General features: G+C 44.2%; 1 protein-coding gene across 2 annotated transcripts in view; it reads left to right on the top strand.

Annotated features, from left to right (window-relative positions):
• Nucleotides 1–12480, top strand: part of LOC115105400 (sarcoplasmic/endoplasmic reticulum calcium ATPase 1-like) — an 84506-nt gene that overhangs the window by 65056 nt on the left and 6970 nt on the right. For both annotated transcript variants that reach the window (XM_029627398.2, XM_065007273.1), the window contains exons 13-20: nt 2882–3013; nt 6161–6280; nt 6491–6709; nt 7074–7409; nt 7716–7936; nt 8051–8253; nt 8491–8576; nt 9539–9672. In XM_029627398.2, the coding sequence (XP_029483258.2) occupies nt 2882–3013; nt 6161–6280; nt 6491–6709; nt 7074–7409; nt 7716–7936; nt 8051–8253; nt 8491–8576; nt 9539–9672 (1451 nt within the window). The remainder of the gene's footprint in view (nt 1–2881; nt 3014–6160; nt 6281–6490; nt 6710–7073; nt 7410–7715; nt 7937–8050; nt 8254–8490; nt 8577–9538; nt 9673–12480) is intronic.

The following is a 12480-nucleotide window of genomic DNA, read 5'->3' as shown; positions in this document are numbered from 1 at the left end:
CTGCAGCCTGACACTCTCTGTTCCTGTCCTTTCACCCTGTTTTCCTCAGTGGTAAGAAGCCTTCGCTCTGAGCAGCTGTGGCACACACACTGAGCCGTAGACATGGCTGCACATCTGTTGCTGCCTTCTCCTAGGTTTGACTGATGTCGTCATTAATGTTGAGTTGGACTAACCTCTGTGATACACAAATGAGTGTGTGATTTGCCATGCAAAGCAGACTCCACTCTAAGAGGTTTTGTGAAAGTAAGACAGGCTTGCAAATTTCTTCATAGACTTAGCTAAGTATACAGATTAGGTATTACATTATGCCAAATGCATGAATGATAACGAAGACACACACACACATATCCAAGCCTCCTACAGTAGCTGATCTAATTTTACTCTGATGTGTGATTCTGTTTCTCTAGTTCTCTGATTGCTTTTCTCACCTCTGTCATCACCACGGTGTCATGGTAACCATGCTGTGTGTAAATGAAGCCAAGGACACAGCAGTTTAATTACAAGCTATTCAAACACAGAGGAAATTGTGATTGTTTCCCAAAAAGACTCGTTGTAGAACTGAATTAGCATGCCATTTTGTAGAAGTGTGTCTTTCCCAACTAGAGATAATGGATGGCGAGAGGAGGGAAGGGACGATAAAGGTAGAGCAGCTGTGTGGACAGAGTGGTGTGAGATTAGTGGATCCTGATGGCGGTGGAGGGCAGTGGGGGTTTATTGACCATGTGGTGTTCAGTGGGGCAGACAGGTAGTGTGGGCAGGGCTGTGTCCTATTAAAACACGATGGGCTCCACCTACTCACGTCATAATAATATACAGTATAATAATGAAAGCTATTGCATTCATTTTACGTATGGTTGGTCCCGGGAATCAAACCGACTATCTTGGCATTGCAAGCGCCATGCTCTACCAACTGAGCTACAGAGAACATTACCTGGCTGGTCAGGTCAGCCAGCTATGAAACCACACCACTCACTCACTATGACTCAAGTCATCTAATGAGAACTAAAGGTTGATGTGAATTACTGAGAGAATGCACTCACTAATTGACGTGCGCACACACACACACGCACGCACCTTGGTTAGTCAGACTTTTAGATGTCACATCAGTGCTTATCAGAGGTGGGACCAAGTCATTATTTTACAAGTCACAAGTAAGTCTCAAGTCTTAGCACTCAAGTCCCAAGTCAAGACCGTCAAGTCTCAAGTCCTAAACTTTAGGTTTTGAGTCCTAAACAAGTCATAATGTGCTCTTCACCAAATGTAATACCATTTCATATTTTAAACAAGAGTAATAGTTAGTATATTACATTTACGCAAATCATGAATGCTTTTAAAAATATCTATATATTTATTACTTTCAAAATAAACGTTATATTTCCAGGGAAGACCGATTCAAACTGTAATCCGTTAAATGAAGAGTTGATGCGCTGCACACTTTACCTTTTTTTTTTATAGCATAATTTTTTATATTTGGGCTTGGGGAGGGTTTGCTGATGACACAACAGTGGTAGGCCTGATCACCGACAACGATAAGACAGCCTATAGGGAGGAGGTCAGAGACCTGGCAGTGTGGTGCCAGGACAACAATGTGAGCAAGACAAAGGAGATGATTGTGGACTATAGGAAAAGGAGGGACGAACAGGCCCCCATTAACATCGATGGGACTGAAGTGGAGCGGGTCGAGAGCTTCACGTTCCTTCGTGTCCACATCACCAACAAACTATCATGGTCCAAACACATCAAGACAGCACCTTTCCCCCCTCAGGAGGCTGAAAAGATTTGATATGGGTCCCCAGATCCTCAAAAAGCTCTACAGCTGCACCATCGAGCGCATGGTTGCATTACCAGCTGGTATGGCAACTGCTCAGCATCTGACCGGAAGGCGCTACAGAGGGTAGTGCGTACGGCCCAGTACTTCACTGGGGCCTAGCTTCCTGACATCCAGGAGTGTCAGAGGAAGGCCCCAAAAATTGTCAGACTCCAGTCACCCTAGTCATAGATTGTTCTCTCTGCTACCGCATGGCAAGCGTTACCGGAGCACAAAGTATAGGACCATAAAGCTCCTTAACAGCTTCTACTCTCAAGCCATAATAAGACTGCTGAACAACTAAACTAATCAAATGACGACCCGGACTATTTACGAACCCCCCCTTTTTGTTTTTACACTGCTTCTACTCGCTGTCTATGCGTAGTCACTTTACAAATGACCTCAATTAACCTGTACTCCCATACATTGACTCTGTACCGGTACCCCCTGTATACACCACCGTTATTGTTATATACAGTTCTTGTTACTTTGTGATTGATTAGATTTTTTTATTTTTTATTTTAAAAAACGTTTTATTTACTAAATATTTTATTAACTCTTTCTTGAAGCATTTCACTGTAAGGTCTACACGTTGTATTCGGCACATGTGACAAGTGGCTGTGTCCGAAATCTGTCTTGCCTAGATGTCTTACATACTTTGTACTAATTGTACCACATACAGTATACTATTTAGAACGCACAGAGTAGTCACACCTAATGCAATAAGCAACAAATATCAACATACTAGACTCATCCATACTGAGAATGTGTCATTTAATGCACAAATGCGTCAATTCCAGCCATTCATTCATTTTTGTATGGCACATCACCTTGTGATTTTTATCAGCTGTTGTCAGACACATGTGGGTCTCAAAGCTTCTCCTCCTTAATAGGGTGCAGCCAATTCTACTAGATGAAAAGCCCAAATTAGTTTATCCTGGCATTTTAAAGCATACTCAATTCTCTATTTTCGCATACCCGAAATGCCTACAATTTAGAACGCAAATGAGGGTATACGACCACGGACAGAGTTTCTCTGTACTTCTGACTAACCAATCCTCTCCCCTCTCCTAGGCCAAAGGAGTGTATGAGAAGGTGGGTGAGGCGACAGAGACGGCCCTCACTACCCTGGTGGAGAAGATGAATGTGTTCAAGACTGACATGTCAGGCCTCAGCAAGGTGGAGCGCGCCGGAGCGTGCAACGCAGTAAGCAGCTAGGGAAAACACTGGGGGAAGTGGGGAGGGATTGTGGATGGCATGTATACAACACATCTATCCATGCATGTCGTGTGTATTAGGCCATCTTCATACTGCTCGCTTATTCATATACATATTTCATTATGTATCTAACATATTGTCCTGAACACAGTGATTAAACAACTGAACTTGGACAACAAGTTTAAACAAGGTATGGTAATGTGAGCAGGTACCTATTGGCTTTCAACGCATCGGACAATGATCTCCACTAAGATCACCTCAGCTCCTAGTTTAGCACTTAAATGGGTTTCTCGCATAAAATTGATTATTTAATGAAACCAGTGATTGCTCCATCAGTAGTCCGAATTGCATTGGTAACTGGCTGGCCCGCACTAAGGGTGTTCGTACTCCCTGAGAGAGAATGTGTGAGAATACAGATTCTCGGGTAGCACTTTATAATAACACCAAGTAAAAAAGCATTTATAATGGCTAAGTGAATAGCATATTCATAAATGAATAATTACTTCACATTTGTACATTTAGTAACCTAGTTATTCACACATTTATCAATCACTTTTAACGTATTGAATTATGATTTCATAAAATCATTCATAAGATGTTTAATATAGGTTATTTAAAACCATTTACTAATCATTAGTTGAGTATTTTTGCGTGGTCTCTTCTAAAGTGTGGGATATTTATACTTTATTTATACTGTATAAATGTTTTGAGCGAACAGTGTGATTTCTCACAAAAAGATTGACATGCCATTAGTAGACATTCCAGCAGTACCTGATGCTCCTTAAGGTCTCAAAATGGCCCCTAGAACATATCAATGGTTAAACAATAAGCACACAATACAGAGGATGTTTATGAAAATATTGTGAACACAAGCATTTCTTGGCAGGGAATTTCCTGCAAAAACCAGTGTGGATTGCAGTCACTCCTTAGGAGAGTCTAATTAAGCAATAAGGCACGAGGGGGTGTGGTATGGGCTGTTCTTATACACACACCACAACTGAGTGCCTGGACACAGCACTTACTGTGGTATATTGGCCATATACCACAAACCGCTGAGGTGCCTTAATGCTATTATAAACTGGTTACAAATGTAATTCCGAACAGTAAAAATAAATTGTTTCGTCATATACCACAGCATTCAGCCAATCAGCATTCAGGGCTCAAACCACCCAGTTTATAATCTTGGTTAACCCATAACTAAAAGGTTGCGTGATTTAAATTTAGCTGTGTGATTAAGACAGGCTTGCAAATTTCTTCTTAGACTTAGCTAGGTATACAAACTAGGTTTTACATTATGCCGAATGCATGAATGACAACAAAGATGCGCACGCACACAGAAAATAGTGGTCACTTAAAACATGTATAAAGTATAAATAGCCCACACTTGAGACGATGCAGTCTTAACTAATGATTAGTAAATTGTATTAAACGTCTTATGAATTATTAATAAATGAACTAATCCATTATATATTCTTTATTATGTGGAGTTATTGTAAAGTGCTACCAACTGACCTAACTGCCCTGTGGTGAATTCCCAGTGATGGGCTCTGAGCTTCCATCTGTGCGAATGACGCCTTTCCTCGTGTGACTCTTCTCTCTGTCTTTGTGAATGACCCGTGACAGGTAGGCGTGAGAGAGAGTCTAACTCCCTGTGCTCTTGTCAATGACCAGCGGTTCCAAGTGTTTCCACTGAACCCCAGATAAAGTACCATTTTTAAAATTCCCAACAGTCCCACGACAAGAAAAAACCCTGTCACTGACACAAGTCGTCCTCAGAGGCTAGAGATGATAATATTTAGACAAGCCAGGGAGTTTATGAAGAGGTTAGCTAAACTTTCCAGCCCTCTGTTAAGGGCTTTGAACAGAAAATAAATAGGATGTCGTTTCCTACTAATGCACTAGTTGTCGGTGAAGTGTGTAAGACGATGTTTAGCTTCCTCCTCTGCCGTCACTAGACCGACTCGGCTCACGTTCCTCGTCTTTTGTTTTACGACGGGAGGAAGAGAGGGATTTTGGCTTAATATGGGCTCAGTGTCTCAGTGGCTTAATGATGGGAAGAGGGGTCTTTTGGCTCAGCGGCTCTGTCTGTGAGGACATCTGTGAAGTGTCTATGGAGGCCCCTGGCATCATGTCTCCACGTCAGAGATGTCTGAGCTGAGAGGGGGAGAGCTCATGGGAACTGGAACGAGGGTGACTCCTAGTGGTACTTCATAACTAGACACTAGGAAATGGAAAGCGAGGGAAATGGGTCTCAGTATCCACAAATGAATGACAATGCAAACCTAACCAACCATTTCTGATTATTTACAGCTTGATCAGTATGATGCATGTTAGTCAGACATTTTGCTGATTTTTAAGGATGTGAACGCAGGGCTGTATACGTTCTATGTTAACCTTGCACTTCATTACAAGTTTATGCCAAGTTGAGTTGCACCCACTAAATGGTCTGTGTCCCTTGTAAAATCAACATAGACCACCTGTTTGGCACTAGAACTCACATAGACAGAGGGTCCTGTCTGGCCCAGATTGATCCTGGCCCTTCATATACAGACTTGCTCAGTTGTGTCTGGTGCCTTTGGCTGACTCTGAGCCCAAACAGGATGTTAGAGTACCATCCACCCAGTGTCAAAAACACAGCCAAACCTCTGTCACCTATCTGGGCCCAGATCCACAAATCAGGAGTGCGGATCTAAATAAAGGTTCAATACAAAAATCTAGGATCTGTCCATATAATCTTATTCATTATGATCTAAAAGGCTAAACTGATCATAGATCAGCGGGTCTACTTTGAAAGGCTGTGTGGATACGGGCCATAGTCTGATAAAGCCCCTTCCATCACAAACACAACACAGCCTCCCAGTCCAGAGTAGATAGGATGCTGGAGTGTCTCATCCATCATGTTAGCATCACAGCCAAAGAGAAGCCTCCCAGTCTCAGTCCCACACCTGGCCCATTAGAGCCCCCTCCATCAAAACAACAACACAGCCAAGGCAGAGTCAAGCCTCCCAGTCCCCCACCTGGTACTGAAAGGATGACCGCTGTCCACAAACATGCCTGTCTGGAATAAACACCCGGTCTCTCTTTTGCTCTCTTCTTTTCTTCTCTCTCTCTCTTGGTGTGTCTCTCTCTCACCAGGTCATCAGGCAGCTGATGAAGAAAGAGTTTACTTTGGAGTTCTCTCGCGACCGCAAGTCCATGTCTGTGTACTGTACCCCCACTAGCAAACCAGGCTCTGGGAGCAAGATGTTCATCAAGGTACACACACACAAACCCCTCAGTCAACAGATCTCTCACATGCTTTAATAATACATTTTCTCTGTAAGCCAGAGTGATTAGGAGCTTGGATGTCCAAGTTGTTTTGCTGTCATTTTTTTTTAACCTTGTGTGTCCTTTGACCCCTGTACCCCCACCCTCTCCCTACACACACACACACACACACACAACCTCTCCACTCTAATCTCACAGGGTGCCCCAGAGAGTGTGATGGAGCGTTGCCAGTACCTGCGTGTTGGCACAGGGAAGGTGGCACTGACCATACCCCTGAGAGAGCAGCTGACCTCCCTGATCAGGGACTGGGGCACCGGCAGGGACACACTGAGATGCCTGGGCATGGCCACACGGGATTTACCACCAAAACGGGAAGACATGGATCTGGAGAACGCCACTAAGTTCGCTGAGTATGAGGTACAAGAGAGAGATGGAAAACCTTAGTGTTTGTAGGTTTCTGTGTGCTATGTCAGAGACGGGGCATGGACAGAACTGAGCAGGGAGAGTTATTGGTTTTGTTTTTATAGACATGTCCTATGTAAGGAGAGATCATCCACCTTACAAATTATGATCATTATCATTGTATTTATGTGGTGCGCTCCCCCTACTCTGACACCCTTTATCCTTTAGCTTGAGCTACATCCAGGTTGTATTCTGATGGGTGCTGCTCATTCATCTATCTGGTGCTCACATTCTCTCTTCGACATTTCCTCATCCTCTACCTGCCTCCTACCCCTCTTCTCCTCCTCTTTTCTCTGCATCCTCTCCTTGCTCTCTCCAGACGGGCCTAACGTTCGTTGGCTGCGTGGGCATGCTGGACCCGCCCAGGAAGGAGGTGATTGGCGCCATCCAGCTCTGCGCCGAGGCGGGCATCCGTGTCATCATGATCACCGGGGACAACAAGGGCACGGCTGTGGCCATCTGCCGACGCATCGGTATCTTCGGCGAGGATGAGGATGTGGTGGGCAAGGCCTACACCGGCAGGGAGTTTGACGACCTACCCATAGAGTCCCAGAGAGACGCTGTAAAGCGGGCACGGTGCTTCGCCCGTGTGGAGCCAGCCCACAAGTCTAAGATCGTGGGCTACCTGCAGTCGTTTGATGAGATCACTGCCATGGTGAGGAGAGGGTTAATGCACAGCTCCACCCATTTGTCTCATTCAACTGCCTGGGAGCTCAGTGCCTCATTTCAGTATAATTTTGACTAGATCTTGATTGATGTTGACTTTACTTCATTTGTGTGCAAATAAATCAATGAATACGTAGATCAAATGTTAGATCTAATTCTTTGAATAACTCACTTATGGACCAATCTATTCTGACTTGGCTTGACAATGAAGAGTTCTGTGAACTATCAAGTTTTCCCATCGCATGTCTGTATAACACCCTATTACATAATGAAATACTTTTGCTTTCCTCCACAGACTGGTGATGGGGTGAACGATGCGCCAGCCCTGAAGAAGGCAGAGATTGGCATTGCCATGGGCTCGGGCACGGCTGTGGCTAAGTCGGCCTCTGAGATGGTTCTGTCTGATGATAACTTCTCTACCATCGTGGCGGCTGTGGAGGAGGGCAGGGCCATCTACAACAACATGAAACAGTTCATACGATACCTCATCTCCTCAAACGTTGGCGAGGTCGTCTGGTAAGCAGAGACGCATGCACTGCACACAAAATCACACATTTTCCTATGTCAAGAATGCTGACTGTCGTTGTTTTCTTTGTATTTCTGATGCGTGTTTACTCTCTCTGTCTGAAGCATCTTCCTGACGGCCATCTTGGGTCTGCCTGAGGCTCTGATCCCGGTACAGTTGCTGTGGGTCAACTTGGTGACAGATGGTCTCCCTGCGACTGCCCTGGGTTTCAACCCCCCAGACCTGGACATCATGGACAAACCACCCCGCAACCCCAAGGAGCCCCTCATCTCTGGATGGCTGTTCTTCAGATATATGGCCATTGGAGGTGAGACACTGTCTGGTCTACTGGACACTGGTTATAATACAACAAGAGTTGCTCATTCATTATTTTTATCTCACATGTAGTCTCGCAAGTCATAATCAAAGTGTCACGCTAGCTAGTTGGAGACTACCCTAATGTGACTTTCATTCCTAACATGGGGGGTTAAAACGTGATCGACCTGGCTCTCACGGTTGCTTGGATTCTGACTTCTTGCCTGACTGTCTCTGTGTGTTCCTGCAGGGTATGTTGGTCTGGGCACGGTGGGTGCTGCCACCTGGTGGTACCTGTTTGATGAGGAAGGCCCTAATGTGACCTTCTACCAGCTGGTGAGTGGAAACAAACACACCATTGCAATGACTTCATTAGGGTCCTATTCATTAGCCACCAGGTGGAAGAAAACCGACAAACAAGGAGGGACTGCTTGAACATGTCCAGTTAGTTAAAAACCATTTTTGCTACAGTGTGTCCTAATAAATAGGACCTAGGTCAACCCCTTTTCTCTGCTGCCTCTAGAAATGGATATTCTTCTCAGGAAAACCAGTAACTTTTCAAACACCTCTTGTTTATATGTGTTTTCAATAGCATCCATCCCCAGAGGATGGTGCTTAATCACTTCGTACAGTTCTGGGCTATATTTGGTTGTTCTTATGGTTAACCCCATCAGCTATTTGCCATGACGACAATCTCTGGGATCATACAAGGAGACAGAAATAGAATTCAGAGAAAATAGAGAGTTCACTGGTGGAGAATAAGACACATGTGGTCTGAGGGAAATCGGAATGTTAGAGAAAGAGAGGGAACAGAGGAGGGAGGGAAGAGTGAACTGAGTCCAAGGGTCCCCAGAAGGGAAAATGTCAGAGAAGGAAAGGGGGAACAGAGGAGGAGCTGAGTCGAGGGTTTCCTGCAGCTGCTGCAGTATCAGACCAAGTCTGGGACCCAACACCGCAGGTCGCAAGGTTAGGTCACTTCCTGTGCACAAGTGCGCACAGTGCTTCGAGTGTTCTGGTCGTTGACTTGCTTGAAGTCAGTCTTGGTCATCTAATGCCGTGTAAGAAACTTTGGAATAATACTCCAATGTGCAATGACTGTATCTAGATGGAATGGAAGAGAATTAAGTTGAATAGTGCAACACAAAGCCCATTCCATGGTGCTATTTTGTCTGTTGTAAAGCCTACCTCACCACTCTCCTCTACCTCTCCACAGAGACCCAATCAGTGTATGCAGGTCAACCCCATGTTGGTTATATGCTGTGAAGCCTGCTTACCTAACTTCTGTCCTCTCTTCACAGAGACACTTTATGCAGTGCTCAGAGGACAACCCCATGTTCCAGGGTATCAACTGTGAGGTGTTTGAGTCCCGCTACCCTACCACCATGGCCCTCTCTGTGCTGGTCACCATAGAGATGTTCAACTCCCTCAACAGGTCAGTCAGCAGCATGTTGTACTTGGGAGGGCAACAGAACTATATTATTATACATGAATATATTTTGGTCCATATCTGGTGGTCCTCTGTAGCACAGTTGATAGAGCATGGCACTTGCAGCGCCAGGATAGTTGGTTCAATTCCCGGGACAACACGTACCGTAATTGCTGGACTATAAACCGCTACTTTATTCCCACACACCCCGCGGTTTATACAATGACGCTGCTAATTTATGGATTTTTCCCGCTTTCGCAAGATTCATGCCGCCGCCAAAAAACTGAGCACAGTCACATAATGTGACGTAAATCGAGTGCGCTCAAACTTCCCCATCATTCTGATTACGGTAGTAATTTTGTCACCCTCATCATGGCAAAGACACGGAGAAATGCATATGATGCAGCTTTCAAGTTGAAGGCGATCGATCTGGCTGTTGGAAAAAGAAATAGAGCTGCTGCATGGGAGCTTGGCCTTAATGAGTCGATTATAAGACTTTGTAAACAGCAGCGTCAGGAACTGACTCAGTGCAAAAAGACAACAAACCTTTCAGAGGGAAGAAAAGCAGATGGCCCAAAGTATTTGCAGCCACTCGACATCAGTGTAAATCGTTCATTTAAGGTGGCGCTCCGTGTTCAGTGGGAGGCTTGGATGACAAGTGGGGAGAAATCCTTCACTAAAACGGGCCGCATGCGAAGAGCAACTTATGGTCAAGTCTGCCAGTGGGTCCTGACAGCGTGGAACATTGTCAAATCCACCAGCATCAACGGGTTTCGAAAGGCTGGACTGCTGCGTGTTGAAGGGGCAGCATGAGCTCAGCGGGGTATTTGCCTCCGGATGAAAGTGACGAGAGCGACAATGAAAACGATCCAACATCGGATGAAGCAATTCTGAGGCTATTCAACTCCGACACCGAAGGAGATGACTTCAGTGGTTTCAGTGCACAGGAGGAGGCTTGGTAGGCTACTGTTTGAATTTTTGTTACAAGCCGTGTTTCGTTAAAGCCTATTTATTTTTGTTACAAGCCGTATTTCGTTTAAAGGCTGTGTAAAGTTCATTTGTTTCAATGTACCGGTAGGCATCTGCGGCTTATAGACATGTACGGTGTATTTATGTACAAAATACATATTTTTTAAATAATTCAGTGGGTGCGGTTTATATTCAGGTGCGCTTAATAGTCCAGCAATTACGGTATGTTAAATGTATGTACGCATGACAGTAAGTATTTTTGGATAAAAGCATCTGCTAAATGATGTGTGTGGTATGTATGTATGTATGTATGTATGTATGTATGTATGTATGTATATACACAATAAATGTGTGTGTAGATATATCTATAGATATATAGATATATAGATATATAGATATATAGATATAGATATATAGATATATAGATATATAGATATATAGATATATAGATATATAGATAGATAGATAGATATAGGAGGGTCTACGCCTAAAATGTTGGGCAGATTTTCTTCATTTTAGGCTCAAAAGAAGCATATCGTCCTCTTACATATACAGTCCTAGTCAAAAGTTTGAACACTTGCTAATTCAAGGGTTTTTCTTTATTTGTACTATTTTCTACACTGTAGAGTAATAGTGAAGACATCAAAACTATGAAATAACACATATGGAATCATGTAGTATCCAAAAAAGTCTTAAATAAATCTAAATATATTTGAGATTCTTCAAAGTACTCACCTTTTGCCCTGATGACAGCTTTGCACACTCTTGGCATTCTTTCAACCAACTTCATGAGGTAGTCACCTGGAATGCATTTCAATTAACAGGTGTGCCTTGTTAAAAGTGAATTTGTGGAATTGCTTTCCTTAATGCATTGGAGCCAATCAGTTGTGTTAGGGTTAGGGTGGTATACAGAAGATGGCTCTATTTGGTAAAAGAGCAAGTCCATATTATGGCAAGAACAGCTCAAATAAGCAAAGAGAAATGACAGTCCATCCTTACTTTAAGACATGAATGTCAGTCAATCCAGGAAATGTCACGTTTTGTAACGTTACAGCCTTATTCTAAAATGGATTACATTTCCCCCCCTCATCAATCTATACACCATACCCCATAATGACATAATGACAAAGCAAAAACACATTTTGGGGATTTTCAGAAAGTATTCAGACCTTTTACTCAGTATTTTGTTTTAGTACCTTTGGCAGCGATTATAGCCTCGAGACTTCTTGGGTATGACGCTACAAGCTTGCCACACCTCTATTTGGGGAGCTTCTCCCATTCTTCTCTGTAGATCCTCTCATCTGTGTCAGGTTGGATGGGGAGTGTCGCTGCACAGCTATTTTCAGGTCTCTGCAGAGATGTTTGATCGGGTTCAAGTCCGGGCTCTGGCTGGGCCACACAAGGATGTTCAGAGACTTGTCCCGAAGCCATTCCTGTGTTGTTTTGGCTGTGTGCTTAGGGTCGTCGTCCTGTTGGAAGGTGAACCTTCGCCCCAGTCGGAAGTCCTGAGCGCTCTGGAGCAGGTTTTCATCAAGGATCTCTCTGTACTTTAGTCCGTTCATCTTTCCCTCGATCCTGACTAGTCTCCCAGTCCCTGCCGCTGAAAAACATCTCCACAGTATGATGCTGCCACCCCCATGCTTCACCGTAGGGATGGTAGCAGGTTTCCTCCAGACGTGACGCTTGGCAGTCAGACCAGAGAATCTTGTTTCTCATGGTCAGTCCTTTAGGTGCCTTTTGGCAAACTCCAAGCACGCTGTCATGTGCCTTTTACTGAGGAGTGACTACCGTCTGGCCACTCTACCATAAAGGCCTGATTGGTGGAGTGCTGCAGAGATGATTGTC

The sequence above is a fragment of the Oncorhynchus nerka genome, linkage group LG22, assembly GCF_034236695.1.
Source record: "Oncorhynchus nerka isolate Pitt River linkage group LG22, Oner_Uvic_2.0, whole genome shotgun sequence".
Classification (NCBI taxonomy): domain Eukaryota; kingdom Metazoa; phylum Chordata; class Actinopteri; order Salmoniformes; family Salmonidae; genus Oncorhynchus; species Oncorhynchus nerka.
This window is presented reverse-complemented; position numbering and strand designations above follow the sequence as displayed.